General features: G+C 36.8%; 2 protein-coding genes across 2 annotated transcripts; one reads left to right on the top strand and one right to left on the bottom strand.

The window, feature by feature from the left end:
* The first annotated feature begins 582 nt into the window (after positions 1-582).
* On the top strand, positions 583-5,518 carry LOC764911 (prolyl endopeptidase-like). The gene is made up of 8 exons (XM_030999443.1): positions 583-813; positions 1,154-1,417; positions 1,922-2,097; positions 2,556-2,625; positions 3,258-3,404; positions 3,807-3,956; positions 4,374-4,571; positions 5,354-5,518. The coding sequence occupies exons 1-8, from the start codon at positions 709-711 to the stop codon at positions 5,408-5,410; spliced, it is 1,167 nt and encodes a 388-aa protein (XP_030855303.1). The 5' UTR covers positions 583-708; the 3' UTR covers positions 5,411-5,518.
* A 137-nt stretch (positions 5,519-5,655) lies between these two features.
* On the bottom strand, positions 5,656-13,361 carry LOC752151 (DNA-directed RNA polymerase II subunit RPB7). Its single transcript, XM_001175504.4, has 8 exons — positions 13,264-13,361; positions 11,669-11,778; positions 10,685-10,844; positions 10,011-10,061; positions 9,542-9,607; positions 8,873-8,944; positions 6,969-7,002; positions 5,656-6,377 (listed from the first exon to the last, which is right to left on the bottom strand). The coding sequence occupies exons 1-8, from the start codon at positions 13,273-13,275 to the stop codon at positions 6,364-6,366; spliced, it is 519 nt and encodes a 172-aa protein (XP_001175504.1). The 5' UTR covers positions 13,276-13,361; the 3' UTR covers positions 5,656-6,363.
* Between the last annotated feature and the right edge of the window lie 1,779 nt (positions 13,362-15,140).

Here is a 15,140-nt window from a genome sequence, read left to right as displayed (position 1 = left end):
GTCCCGTTTGACCGTTATCACAATATCTCAAGAACCATTTAAGATTTAAACTTCGAACTTAATGATAGTGTGTATCACCATAGGAAGACAATCTGATTAGATTTTGGAGCACGTAGGTCAAAGGTCAAGGGTCACAGAGGTCAACTTATGAAATTCCATACATTGAGATCGTTATCGCGATATCTCAAGAACCACTGGAGACTTTTCACTTCAAACTTAATGATAGTATGTATCACCATATCATAATATCTCAAGAACCACTGGAGATTTAAACTTCAAACTTAATGATAGTGTGTATCACCATAGGAAGACAATCTGATTAGATTTTGGAGCACGTAGGTCAAAGGTCAAGGGTCACAGAGGTCAACTTATGAAATTCCATACATTGAGATTGTTATCATGATATCTCAAGAACCACTGGAGATTTAAACTCCAAACTTGTTTAAATTGCTCTATGGCGGAGGCATCATATTCGACTGCACGCAGTCAAAATTCCATCTAGTTATTTAAAGCAATGGAATGTGAAAAGACAAAAGCAAGATTATATTTTTTTTCTTATTGACAACTTTGGGTATAATCCATTTCCATTGTTTTTTACCCAATCGCAAACAGCTCTTCAAAGCCCAACCTTCAGATGATATCCAGAGTAGCCATACTGTACAATGGGAAGAGCTCTACAGCCCACCTCCTGGTCATGTGATACAGGACATGGATGTCTTTGCCTCACATTTTGTCCTGGCTTTATTGGTGGACATCATTCCACAACTTGCCATAGTACAGCATTCTGGAGAAATGGAGCCATTGCATATAGAGGTAATGTTTGGATAGATAAGCATCCTCTTTGGTATTTGTTGAGCCTTGTTTCTATTGTAGTTTCTTCAAAGTGCCATTGAGTTAAGTATGCTATACTCATTTATTTTTCAAATTGTAGTTTTGAGAGGAGTATGAAATAAAGACCATGTTGGTCTCCTTTTTTTTATACTCAATGCTTTAATTTTCAATTTTTGAAAAATATTTGACTGAAAAAAACCCAAAATGTTCAAATCAGCACTGGAAATGAAGAATTTATAATTCCATACAACCAGTAATTTACCTTAACTTTATTTCAACACTCACTTCAAGCTAATGCACTTTCTTTTATCCTGCACTATAGCTCCCTCCTGAATATACCACCATTCTTCCAGGCCTCAACGCGGACATCAACTCGAGACATTACCAGTTCCAACTCTCTTCCCCCGTCCATCCACCAAAAGATTTTGAGCTAGATCTACAGACGTGCAATATTGAGGTTGGGGAGAGTGATGAGGATACAGGGTCAGGGAGCGAGGATGAAATACAAGAGGTTCATTCTATTCGTGCACAAAGCAGGAGAAAACCCGAGGACTATGCCTGTCAACGATTAGTGGCACAAAGTCAGGTAATCATTTTTTTTCTTTCTTATATTACTAGATTTTGATCATTTGAAGTGCTCATAATCTAAAAACTTATCCGTTTGATTTAGCCTGTATTTAATTGTACTCTTCATTATTTATGTTCTATCCTTCTCACGTTGTACTTTTGTGTTACTGTTTTATGAGATTTTATCTGTGGCACTAGTGTGCCTTGAGCATTTGATTTTTAAATGGATTTAGCGCCTGAAAGGTCTCATGTTATTATTATTATAATTATTGGTATTTATAGAGTCTTTTATTCAACAAATATGAAATATTGAGATCTGTGATATGAGAGTTACGGTATGCCATTTTTTTCTACGTCTATTGGATGGAACAAAAGTTTCCCTCTCTGTCATTCAAAATGTTAAACGAGTGCTGTATTTAATGTAAAATTTGACGGTCCCATCGCGACTTCCGAAAACTAGAATGCTAAAGTAGCATCACTCTCTTTTTCATCCTACTTTGTATGTTATCCCTTTTTTTAAAAGGATGGAACCAATGTCCCCATCACCGTCTTCCACCGAGAGAACCTGGTCCTTGACGGGCAACATCCCATGCTGGTCATCGGGTACGGTGCCTATGGAAGGAATGTGGAGATGGAATACACGGCAGAGAGGATGGCATTGTTATCTAATGGATGGGTGCTTGCCTTTTGTCATGTCAGGTAAGAAATAAATTTCATGGCTCATTCAGATATGTTTTTTTATGAATTATGATGATGTAAAATGTAATACGCTTGACATTTCTGTATCTTAAAACACAGATCTCAGTGAATAAATGAATTCAAACTTGATGAATTTTTTTATTTATGAGGTTATTATTCAGCAAATTAACCATGAGGAACAGATCAGCAAAAACTTGGCAATTAAATTCAAGGCCTGTCAAGATTTTCTTTTATTACCTGAATACCTGGTACCTGAATATTCACACACACACACACAAATAACTCCATGCTCTGAAGTTTGCTTGCCTACAAAAATGTTTATAACTCCTGTGTGGCACAGTGTCGAGTAAGGTCACACTATTTTGAGTGGGACACTTAAAATGTTTTAGTGGACACATTGATAGAGCTTGCCATTTATTCATGATTTATTTATTATTTATTACATTTTTGTTTTTCAGGGGAGGTGGAGAGTTGGGGAAAGAGTGGTATTATTCAGGCAAGGGAGACCAGAAGCATCATAGTTTTGAGGTAAGTGTGTGCATGATACGAACATGTTGACTCCCAGTTGGTTAATTCGTACCGGTATACCATATTTTATTTATTTATTCATTTATTTATTTAATTATTCATTTATTCTATGTATTTATCTATCCATCTATCAATATATTTTTTTAATTAATTAATTTATTTATTTATTTATTAAGTCTTATTTTAGCAGGGTGGTTTTGTCAGTGATTTCAACACTGTCTTACAAGAAAGTCCTGTACATTAACAAATCTAATAAGAATAATATAATACAAGGTACAAACAGAACATGATCAAATAATGAGTCACAAACACATATACAAGACGAAAATAAATGAATGTTAACTCTGCGAGTATAGATGAAGAGTAAATCATACGTTAACAAGTTTGAGATCAAACTCAGGTTCCATACATACACAACCGTGTAGAATCCGTGTCAAGGAATATCATTGGACTTTTAAAATTTTAATAATAGTTGATTTCTATATTAAAAAGGGTTGTCCAAGGGCAAAGTGTATGTTATGCTTCTTAAACTGAGGCCGGGCATTAGAGCTACACAATCCACGCTGAACAAGTACTACACCTTGTGTAAATTTTTACTCCTTTTTTGTTGACCTTGTTGCGTCTTCTTCCAGGACTTGGAGAGCTGCGTGGAGTTCCTGCATTCTTCTGGCTTCTCCCGGCCAGCTCTGACGGCCGGATGGGCAGCCAGTGCCGGGGCTCTGCTCTTGGGGGTCTTGTGCAACCGGAGTCCACACCTACTGAGAGCTGCAGTCATGAGAGTGAGTGGTTTCTATGGCACATGCTTAGGTGGCGATTGCCCTGCGGTCGATTTCCTATTCTAACCAAGGGCCTTTTTTTATAAACTTGTTATCAAATAAGCTACTGAAATCATGGCATTTGATTGGCTGAGAGCAAATTAGCATTTTGTTATTGACGACAGGTTTTTATGAAACAAGGCCCATATCCGCTACTGGTCCCAAATCTGAAATAATATATATTTAATCTTTCTTTTACTTTTATGGGCAACTTTATATGTATTGTGGATTTATTTTAAAAAAATCAGAGATAGAGAAACACAATATATATATATACACAATGATAATGCACTTTAGATGTGTTCTTCAGGTGAGGTTTAAACTTTTCTGTCCTCTTTTTCTCTTGCTATACAATGTGCCATTTAGATGCCCTTTGTTGACATCCTGTCCTCCATGTTGGACTCTACTTCACCTTTGACCTCTCAAGACATAGAAGAATGGGGTGACCCCTCTGGCAGTGCAGCTGACATGGAGTATATCTCTGCCTACTGCCCTTACCACAATCTCAGATCACAGGTAAGATTAGCAGCTGGGCCCCTAAGAGATATGTGCCACTTTGAGGTTCGACGTGCAATCAGATTTGAACATTTTATGAAGCACTATATTCCTTTAGCAATCACATGCCCCGGAAGCAACATAACAAGTCTTGTAATGGCATCAAGTATGTTTGGTAGGAAGTCCATAGAAGTGCTGGGAATTATTTCAAATATGCTCATCATTTGCATGTATAGCCTATTCTAGATTAAAAATAATCCTTTCACTCTCTAATTTTTTATTTTTTAACCAACTCCCATGTTACCCTTGTTTTTCCCTCTCTCTCTTTCTTCTTTTCTCTCTATCTCTCACACTTCCCCTCTCTTTTCCATTATTCTCTGTCACTTTCTACATGTCTATGTCAATCTCCCTCTCATCACTTCCAAACAACTTCATCAGAGCTATCCATCCGTACTCGTCACATCCTCCATGACCGACCAGCGGGTGCCTTCATGGGTCCCTGCAAAGTACATGGCAAGGTTGAGGGACAGAACAAGAGACCATCATCATGAGCACCACCGTCCTACATTCCTGTTGAGGGTGCACTCGGATGGTGGTCACTTTGGGCCTGACGAGGGTGATGGAGGGGTGGACCAGGCGAGTAATATTGCAAGGAACAGGAGTGGTAGGGCATATGGGACCATGCACCACCAAAAAGTTGCATTGTGTGGTTTCAGTTAGAGCTCAATAAAGTATTTTTTGGTCAGGATGGTCAATTGTTAGTTTTCAGCATTTCCTGAAAGAGTGCACTGTCTTCTATGTTATTTCAAAATTTAGAATGGAAGCACAAAAGTGGTATTTTGGCAGTATTTTGTAGACATATGGAGATTAGAGGTTTTAGGAGACAGAACAAGAGTGAGAGACAGAGAAAGAGAGAGGGGGGGGGGGGCATTCTGAGCTGAGTTTATCTGTTCTTTCTTTGTTCCTATGGGTGGTGGCACATACAAGCGGGACTGATGAGTTTGGTGTTGTAGCCCTGGGATTAGTACAGGTGGGGGACACAGAGGTGGGAGCATTCTGAACAGTCCTCATATGTTCCTACTGAAGTTGCACATACATTTCAATTTGCTATTTGTAGTACAAAAACAAGAGGCTTAATTGTTTCTTACATTTTGTACAAAATACTTACAACATTTATTTACAACATAATACAAAACTTTGACTGCCAAGTGTCTACCTTCATTTCTCTTGGCACGGCAATATGAAAGTCCTGACTTATTATCTACTTTTCAGTGTCCTTTTATTTTCCTCTTATTTTAAACAAGTTTCCAGTTGAAATCAAAAGTGCTTCATTTGGTCATCTGTCCTTTGTTTTAGACATAAATTGTGATTCATGTTTAACTGATTTGTCTCTTTCTTTTTTTCTACACTACTCACAGGCAACCATGGAATGTGCATTCTTACACCAAGAGTTATCCTTGGATACATTGAGCTAAGACTACTGGAAAAGACCAGTTACCTTCACGTTCTCTTGCATCGCTCCGTTGAACGAGAAATACAAAGCCATTTCAAACATCATGAACAATATTCTTATCATGCTGACAGCTGACTTAATTTTATGTGCAAGTGCATTGTTTCGGGGATCTTTCTTTGAAAAAAAAAATGTCTACAGTAAATCAGAGTGTACACTGAAATTAGGAATACATGAACATTATATTTGGTGCTTCCTTTTGTCTTTTTCCAGTACTACTTCTGGCCAAGAATCAAACACTTTCCATTTCACGTGGGTCCTTGATGTTCAATGAAAGAAGTATTAATGACTATTTTTCTTGCCAGATAAGATGCTGCTTCTCAAGTAGCTCTTGGGTGAAATAAGCAGGAAACCATGATATCTTTATACACTTTGCATTAACTGAAAATAAATGCAGGAAATCTACTCTGCTCCAATGCCTTCATTTCAATTCTCTTTCACCTTAATACGATAATGAACATTTTATTCTGCATACATTGAAACTGTTGGGAAAGCAAAATATAGTTTGAACTATGCAAAATTTGACTTTGGATTTTTAAATAACACATGTTTTGCATAGTTTGGTCAAGAATATTTTTTGACTTGGGGATAATTTGACTCGTGTGACTTCGAGTAACGCAGAATTAACTGTATGTATTTCAACTTGAGAAACACTTTTCAAAAAAGTCAATAACCAATTATGTGAAAGGTAATTACCAAGTTCTTGTAATGGAAAGGTATTTCCCAAATACTGATGCCATAAATAACATGAGCATTGTACCGATGATCATGAAAATCACAGAAAGTATTTTTACATTCTAAAAAGATGTTTTATGATAAGTATTAACTATTAAATTATAATTAACAGTATCAAGAAAGTTGACTCGTTTTGCATGTTCTGTCCATAAATATGTTGAGGTTGAGATGCATACTGGGATGTTAGCTCACAAGACCTGCAGAAATAAGGAATAAATGGAAGAAATAAAATAGATGAATGCATGTTTTTAGTTTCTGAAAGGCATACAAACTAATCAGAGAGATACGTCTATGTGCAACCCATGAAATCATAAATTATATAGTAAACATACTACTGCTCTAGATATGCAGGGGCTCACAGCACTTTTGCCCCAATAGTTATTGATAAAGGCTTTGTAGTGTCCCTAAAGCTTCCTTAATCAGCATATTTGGTTGTAATTGTTGACTTAAGAAGCTTAAAAGAGCCCCAGAAAAAAAAAAACTTGGCATTTGTTTAAGAGAACGTCATTATATTGAAAGCATTCTAGTCACCATGTAGTGTAGACAGATAGAATGCTGTAAACATTGCAACTACCGGTATCCATTTTTCCCTCAAATATATCATAATATGAAGTAATCCATGTACCCATTTTCACACAAAAAGGCCAAAAGTGCAAAGTCAATAATCATACTGGTATGTCATTTTAAATTCTATAATGGAGTGTAATAGAAGAAAAAAAAAGGCTAATATGTAAATCTTGAGTAACAAATTGTTCCTGTACATAATTGATCGAATAGAAATAGCTCACCTAAAAAGTCATCCATGAGAGTTCCGATGGCAAACTGTAAAGAGGATTGACAAAAGAACAAGTATTGAAACAGATTTTTAGAGAACATTTAAACTACATTAGCTTTCATCCACATTTATATTACTAAACAATTTAAAATTTGCAAAGAAAAGAAGAGATAACTTGAATTATAATCTGGCCCTATGCCCACACCCCCTCTCTGAATGCAACAATATTGTACATGTATATGCAATACTGTATACATGTGGGCATATTGCATATTTTTGTAATATTCCTCATCATGATCAGTCTCTGGAGCTCTAGAGAACTGTAAATGATTGATACTGTATGTAACAATATAGTATTTATTCATTTATTTATTTATTTCTAATCTTTTGTCAGGGTAGCCCATTGACCAATAAGTAGTGGTCTTCCATGGGGCCCTGAATAAACATGAACATATTTACATCAAAAATCATAATGATTATACTAAGCCTGAGTCATTACGGTTTTTGTGCTAAACGGTTAACCGTTAAAAGTATACGGGCGGTTTCGTTTAACCGTTTAATAATAATCTGAAAAAGTGAAAATACAGTATTTTTAATAGTGCTGTAGCTCGGAACCCTGCTGGTCTTCAGACTGTCGGGCTGAGCATTCCCAGCCCCGGACTATGGCACAAATTGGGTCATCCTGATAAACAGAGACCAGTAATAAACAACATAAAACATGTCTTATTATTCCTCATCTGAATTTGATATCATGATTAACCTTGCAAAGTTACTCTGTGAAGTTAGCTGATCTGTGACGTGTTATATATGCCTTTGCAATGCAATGTTTGCACATGGTCAGGGAGAGAGCTCCCTGCATGTATCATTGCCATATGAAATTATGTGGAAGTGTGTATCACACACACCCAAGACACACCCTGCAATGAGCTGATCTAAGTTAGTGACCAATCAGGAAGGTTCTCTAGCTATGTGGGTGGAGTTTGATACCAGCATAAATTACAGGTTGGTGACCGCGCGTGCTTTCACCGTACCCAGTTCAGTGGGAGGTCAAGAAGCCACGCCCACATGTGTGCATGTGACAAGCATGAGCTCTCCGTCTGTGTGTATGTACAGTGTATTTGGGCGCCGGAGGTTTGTGTGTACATGTGTGTGTGACTGAGAGAGCATGCATATGGGCTAGCATGTCCCTGCATGTCCCTGCATGGACGAGGCAGGGACATGAGTGAAGATCGAAGTAAGAAAGGGTGGCTGTGTTAATCGGCTGAATTGAAGAATGATCAAAAACTTAAATTACTCACAAATAATATCCAAGACTTTGTTGATTGATATTTCTAAAACTTCAATTATTATTGTTATCAATATTTTTGTATTTTATTTATATATGAACATTATTTTAGGGGGCGAGTCGGCAAGGGATGGATATTAATATTGAGAGAGAGAGAGAGGGAGAGAGAGACTCGGGGGAGAAGGGATGTGAGAGGAACTGACCATCGAATGTTTTAACATTTAGAAAGTTGTGAGCTGAGAGTGCAGTAATAAGAAAAGGTACATGAGCGATGAACACATTGCAGAGAGAAGGGAATAAAGAGGGTGAGAAAAGAGAGAAGGGGGCTGGTTGTTTTATTGTTTACAAATTCATTCATGGGGATTACTGCTGCCAGAAAGCTAGCGCGCAGCGGCCAGGGTGTAATATTACACTGCGGTTTCTTTGATTATCTTCATCGGCTATTAGCACATTCCAAAATGTATGCAAATAACGGTTAACCGGAGCGAGAAATGCTAAACGGTTTTGATGAATGCGGTCGGATAACCGTCGGTTAAACGGTTTGACTCAGGCCTAGATTATACGGAACAGTTAAAATAAAATTCCATGGTAGATTTAGATTTAGTATATATATATATATATGCTCTACTTACAATGTCTGAAGCATCGACTCTGGTTCCCACTATCTTCAACCTGATTTCGTCGTCTTGTTGAATAACTATATCCTGCAAATAAATAAATTAACAATGAAATAGAGATTAGTAAATGCAAAGGGTACTTTCATCTATTTTCTGCCTGCTTCCAAGGAGTGGTTAAAATGTGCATCTATTTCAAACTGATAAAAATTGATAAAAACAACTTTAGAAATTATGTTGCATAAATTCCATTTCAATATGTAACAGCTAACATAATTATATAAATCGACCATTGTCATAATAATACTAATGATAATAATACATGAGATTTATATAGCGCCATTATCCATTCTAATTTAATGGTCAAGGCGCTTCAAAATATTAGGGAGCACATTACATCATCATAACAAAGGAATCATGTACATGTCATCAAATTTAAATCTTTATTAAGTGCACTGTTACAAATAATTCTATTTCAATAGTCAGTATGAGAATTGCATACATTACAGGTATGGGTTATAAGGTAGGAAAAGCCACCATGTTTCCTAAGAAGTAATGTATGCAATTCGCATTCTGACTATTGAAATAGAATTATTCATAAAAGGTGAATGAAATAATTTGTAACGAGGCACTAAACAAATATTTGTGCATTAAGATGGATAATAGGAAAATGGTCTATTGCTGTACCTCATCTTTTGTCTTATAACACGGAGGGCTTGAGTTGGGATCGAACTCCATGTCAGCTGGAATGGACTGCAAATAGAAAGCAATATAGTAAATTAATAGCAAACAACAGACTCAAGTCAAAATACAAACAGTAAGTCATTCATAAAACGAGGGAAACGCTCTCGGTGGTCTCGCCTGCGTTACGCAATTTGATAGGATGACAAATTGAGGTTGAGACAATATTTATAGCGGGTAAAGTGGCCCATTAGCAGGCCCCCCCCCCCCCCAAATGAAATCCTCTGAATATAATTAGCATTTTAAATTAAATATTGACAAAGAATCATCAGAAGAATTATTGACTATAATTTGTACCAAGATTGATAACTTTAATGGAATATGATAAAATAACAAAAATTGATTTATTAATTCTCATATTAAGTTGTGAGTACAACTCGTGGTGGCTCAAATCTCTGTAATGAACTGTACTTACATGTCTTGAGATGAAACAAGACAATGGCCCGATGTCTGTGAAAAGCCCAACCTAGAAAGGACATCAAACGAAAACAGATGTACTATCTCAAAATCATATGCAATAATGGGAATTTTTTAAGCACTTGAAATATCAACACAGCAAGACAGAATACACATAAAAGGAAAATTTAATAATAATAATAATAATAATCATAATCTTTTAAAGTCCACTCCAAATTTTATTCAGTTAAACCAAAAATGAGCCTAGCAGCCACTGATCAGCGCTCGATCGATGTTGCTCTATCCCTTATTGTTGAACGCCAAACAAGGTAGCAGCAACTCTTGTCTTTTAACATCTTTTGGTATGATGCGGCCGGGGTTCGAACCCACGACCTCCCGGTTGTGAGGCAGACGCTCTACTGACTGAGCCAACACCGGTATATGATAAACACTTCTAAATGCAAATGTATGTTCATACAGCTTAGCTCTGGACGATGGTCAGATCATGCCAAAAGCCAGCAATTCTCTTTTGTGCTTGCACAAAGTTCGATAAATACCTTGAAAATTTACAAAGTCTATGATTTTTTTTTAACACTAAACTCACACATTTAAAATTCGAAATTTACAATTGGTCAGTTAGAATCATGACCGAGGAGGTCACTTATTATCTTGTTGACCTAGGTCAATTATTACCTTGTTGACCTGTGTGACTACAGCATCGACCACCTCTCCCTTGAAGGGTCTAAAAACGATAGCCTTGTATTTGACTGGGTAGAGCACAAAGCCCCTGCTCGGTTGGATCATACCAGCTCCGATGTTGTCAATGGTCGTGACGGCAATGACAAAGCCATACCTAGGATGGAGGAGAAAATCATGTTTCAGTTGGTACATTCCTAGCAAAAATTTGTACATGAAAAATTCTTTGTCAGATATGCATATATCCACTCAATTAAACTGTTAATGTGCAACAAAAATTGACAAAACTTTCACAAAGTGTATTTCATGCGAGTGAAAGACATGCCTATAATGTTGGTTTTATTTATGCTCAGCTTGTTGGAAACTGTGTGTCATTAGATCTACCATCACAGTTTATGAGCATGATTTAAACGTCACAAAGAAAGGCACAATAGCTTGTGGGGTCCAAACATTTTATACAAAAATTAAAAGGTTAAACTAAATCATTCAACAGTTTAAACATATTTGAATCAAGTCATACACAATGGAATAGAAGGAATAATATAGTGTGTTACTGAAAACCCCTTGACGTCCCCTACCTCTCACATTAACAATTCTTTAGTAAGTCGATTTCATTCTCTCCTGCCAATATTCCATTGGCTGAATACTTTGAAAACCAGGAACATTTCAAATAATCAGCTTTTACAAAGATCATAAAATTTGTAAAAGTACCTTATTTTGGTGTTCAACAATAAGGGATAGAGCAACGTCGATCTGGCGCTGCTCAGTGGCTGCCGGGCTCACGATCAATTGGGCAAAAAGAATTTCCGTTTCGGTTTAATAAAATTTGGAGTGGACTAATAGGCTATCATTATTATTATCATTATTGTGAAAAAGGCTGTAACCAACTCAATATTACCATGTTACGACCATGTCCACTAAGGGGTCAAATACCCAAGCATCAAATATCATAAATTTTAATACTATGAAATTAATACTCACTTCCCTGTACATGTCCCTTCTACTTCTGTAAACAACTTCTGCTTGACAGTGTTGAGTAGATTTGGTCCGAAGTATCTTGGATGAAGAAGAATTTCATGCTCTAGTGATACCTGGAGAAAACAAACAAGGTGTATATAGTAAGGCTGTTTCATGTTTTTTGTATGACAAAACTTCATATTTTGTGTCGTCAAGTAAAGAGAGCCTCGTTGAAACAAATGTTAACAGCATGAGTTTAGCAAAATTTAGATAACATAGAGGGCAGCAAATGTTTTCACCATCATGACACCATGACCATATTGGTTCAGGGGGAAAAAGGTTATGTTACATTTTGTTATGGATCTGGACCATTGATTGGATACACTTGTACAAGCTTATTTAAAACAAATATCCCCAGGCCAATTTAAACACTAGTTAAAGCCTCGCATTAATTATGCGTAGATCTAGCCAAAAGAGCCAAACTACTGTCATGACAGTCTGTGGGAAGAAGCACACATAACTGTCGATGACAAAGTAACTCAGCAAGAGCCTGCCCGGCCCAGCTGTTTGCTTAGCCATGGTTTCGATACGTGACGTCATGCCTCGTTCAGTGACGCATGCGTGCGAGCTGTGCTGCAGCTGTCCGATCGTAGCAGACAACGAAGGTTCACTATGGGTATGATATCATTGTGTTATCAGATCATTATTGAGTTCTTTTTACCCAATTCACTGAAAGCCTGTCCCACAATACAGTTCAGAAATGACCTCATTCCCGATACGTAACGGAACGTTGATACCAAGATCGTTTGAGCATCACTTACGAGTTTTAGCATTATGGTTGCTTACTTCACAGACACGCGCGCGTCAGCACGACGGTGGGGTGCACGATGGTGTGCACCCCACCGTCGTGCTAACGCGTGCGTGTCTGTGAAGTAAGCAACCATAATGCTAAAATTCGCAGAGGCTTGGCTTCTCTAGCTGTTGTACACTGTGAATGGAAGGAGGCAGATTATCTTGAAGAAGAAGAAGAAGAAGAAGAATGGGGAATAGATCGTTGTGGTACGGTATGTAATCGTAATGTGCAGCAGTTTGCTGTGAAACCTGTGAGACAGTATATATTATAATGTCTCCATTTTGAGGAAAAATACTCCAAAAGATAAGAAAATTGACACACAACAGGGAAGAAAAAAAAACGACTTTTAAGTTTTAAATCATGACTAAAAAAAATATTATTTGATTTTGAACAGTTTGAGTTGATGGAGATTTAGACTAGACTAGTTGATTTTTGCCATTGCATTCCATAGGTAGATCTATGTCTCCAAGCCGGAATTAGGGGTCAAACTCTGGATATGATTCTGAACTAGCGCCTGGATTATTAATCTATAAGTAGACTATAATGCTTGATTTAGAATCCAAAGTCGAAGTCGACAAGTGCAAGTCAAACTGTAGACTGTATCACGCACACACACACAAAAGTCAACATGTGGGGAAATACAAACGAAAATCATGATTAGTTCAATAATAAAATGTGAAATTATACAAGAACTTCGATTAAATGAAACTCTTTGGTATATAAAATTATCTTCTTAACTAAATCAATCAATTTATTAATCAATTACGTGATAAAACATGCTTTGAAGACAGCTCCTTGGCAGCACTTTGTCAGAACCTTCGGTAGAAATGAGCAATTAAGAATTCCCAATGTACATGCGTTGCCAATTTGAACATACTACCGATTTTAGACCTAGAACGAATATTTCCGATTTATGTAGGCCTACCCCGTGTTGAGAAGTGAACCTACAAATAATGAAATTGGTGGTCATTAAAAAAAATGTAATTGTATCAATCGCACTTAGGCCGTGCAAATATTTCCGGTCATAAGATGATGCGGTCACGGTCAGCATTATAATGGCAATCAGTCAATATTGACTACTATCACCAAAAACTTTTTTTCCCTCTTTTTTCCGTCCGTTTTTAAGAAAAATTTCAATGCATGGACCCGCATTCCTTCAAATATTTGCACGTTATCTAGTTTATTACTATATTTCCCTTCTCTAAGACGTATGTATGCAATACAACTATTGCACGAATGCTGTAAGTTTGAGCGAGGTATGCATGTACAGCACGTCTAATACTTTTCAGTTAAGTTAGAGTTGGGAAAAGGAATTACCTGGTTTCGGACCGGTAAAAGTGAAGATTGCGTACGGCACAAAAGTGTTGAACTGAATGGATCTTTATGTCATTCATCATAAAAACATCATAACAAACCCCTATAAAATAAAACATAGCGTACAAGTTAAAGAAAAACATTTGCAATAGATACAACAACAAAAATGTATATTAATGTGGAGACAGCTAGGAAAGCCAAAGGCTTTACTGGCGCTGCCACCAAAATAGTAATACAGTAAAATACAGTATTATATTGTTCGAAGAAGGTGATTTCAAAAAACAAACAAACAAACAAACTAACTAATGTCTAAATAGAGGGGAGGGGGAACAAAATCAAAACAAAAACCTGACCGTGTACAGCGCATAACCAATCTTTATTTATTTTGTTGGATTAAATATGATTTATATCTCCTTTTAAAACGTTAATTGATGGACTAGATTTTATATTATGAGGTATATTATTCCACAATTGTGGCCCTTCAAAAAATACAGATTTTTAAGTTATATTTACTCTTATTTTATTCCTTAAAGGTCGGTCGAAATCCAAATATAAATTGAAGAAAGTTAAAGATAAGTGGTAGTTCATGAACTTCATAATCAGAAACATGAAAACTCCTAATTTGTAAAGAATATATTTCATTGATACTCAAAACATTAGTAGTAAACAAAAATTGTATATTATTCTCATGCTCGCATGTTTTCACTGTGTTACCAAAATTTGGCTCAAATAGGTTTTGACATGCCAATTTTAAAATACTGTTGCTCGGTGAAGCATTTTGAGATAAATGCAATCTTAGTATCAATTGAAAGAATATTACAACAACTCTACGAAAAGCAAGAAACTATATTTACATAAACCTCAATAGTCTCATAATTACCGTTTGTTTCTGGGTTTCGTTTTTTTTCTGGGACACACTGTACACGGAAGACTCGGTGAAAAGGTCACATGTCCCGTGTCACATCAGAACACAAAACAGTCTGCTAATTAGATAACAGCCCTTGGGTGAAAACCTGCCCTTTTTGTCAACTAAATGTACGTTATTGTGATTGTACTCAAGGCATCTACGCAAGTTATCCCCCATGCAGGAAAGAGAGATAGAGAGAGAGAGAGCCCAAGACGAAAATCCAATTGAATCCCCATTGAATCCAATTTGGAGTAAATGGAAAGTGAAACAATGGGTACCCATTGAAACCAATGGGGACCAATTGCCAATTGGTTTCAATAGGTACCCATTGTTTCACTTTCCATTTACTCCAAATTGGGGACCAATTGCCAATTGGTTCCAATGGGGACCAATTGCCAATTGGTTTCAATGGGGACCAATTG

The sequence above is a fragment of the Strongylocentrotus purpuratus genome, unplaced genomic scaffold (genome assembly GCF_000002235.5).
Source record: "Strongylocentrotus purpuratus isolate Spur 01 unplaced genomic scaffold, Spur_5.0 spur5_scaffold_5, whole genome shotgun sequence".
NCBI classification, from domain to species: Eukaryota; Metazoa; Echinodermata; class Echinoidea; order Camarodonta; family Strongylocentrotidae; genus Strongylocentrotus; species Strongylocentrotus purpuratus.
The sequence above is the reverse complement of the archived record's forward strand: the minus strand, read 5'-3'. Positions and strand labels throughout refer to the sequence as shown.

Bases quoted from the DNA above. Each gene is read 5' to 3' on its own strand.
- LOC764911 (XM_030999443.1), top strand. From the start codon at position 709: ATGGATGTCTTTGCCTCACATTTTGTCCTGGCTTTATTGGTGGACATC. The intron at 3,405-3,806 runs GTGAGTGGTTTC...TGTGCCATTTAG, and splicing joins TGAGAGCTGCAGTCATGAGA to ATGCCCTTTGTTGACATCCT. The intron at 4,572-5,353 runs GCGAGTAATATT...CACTACTCACAG, and splicing joins GTGATGGAGGGGTGGACCAG to GCAACCATGGAATGTGCATT.
- LOC752151 (XM_001175504.4), bottom strand. The intron at 10,845-11,668 runs GTGAGTATTAAT...CCTCCATCCTAG, and splicing joins GAAGGGACATGTACAGGGAA to GTATGGCTTTGTCATTGCCG. The intron at 10,062-10,684 runs GTAATAATTGAC...TGTCCTTTCTAG, and splicing joins TAGTCACACAGGTCAACAAG to GTTGGGCTTTTCACAGACAT.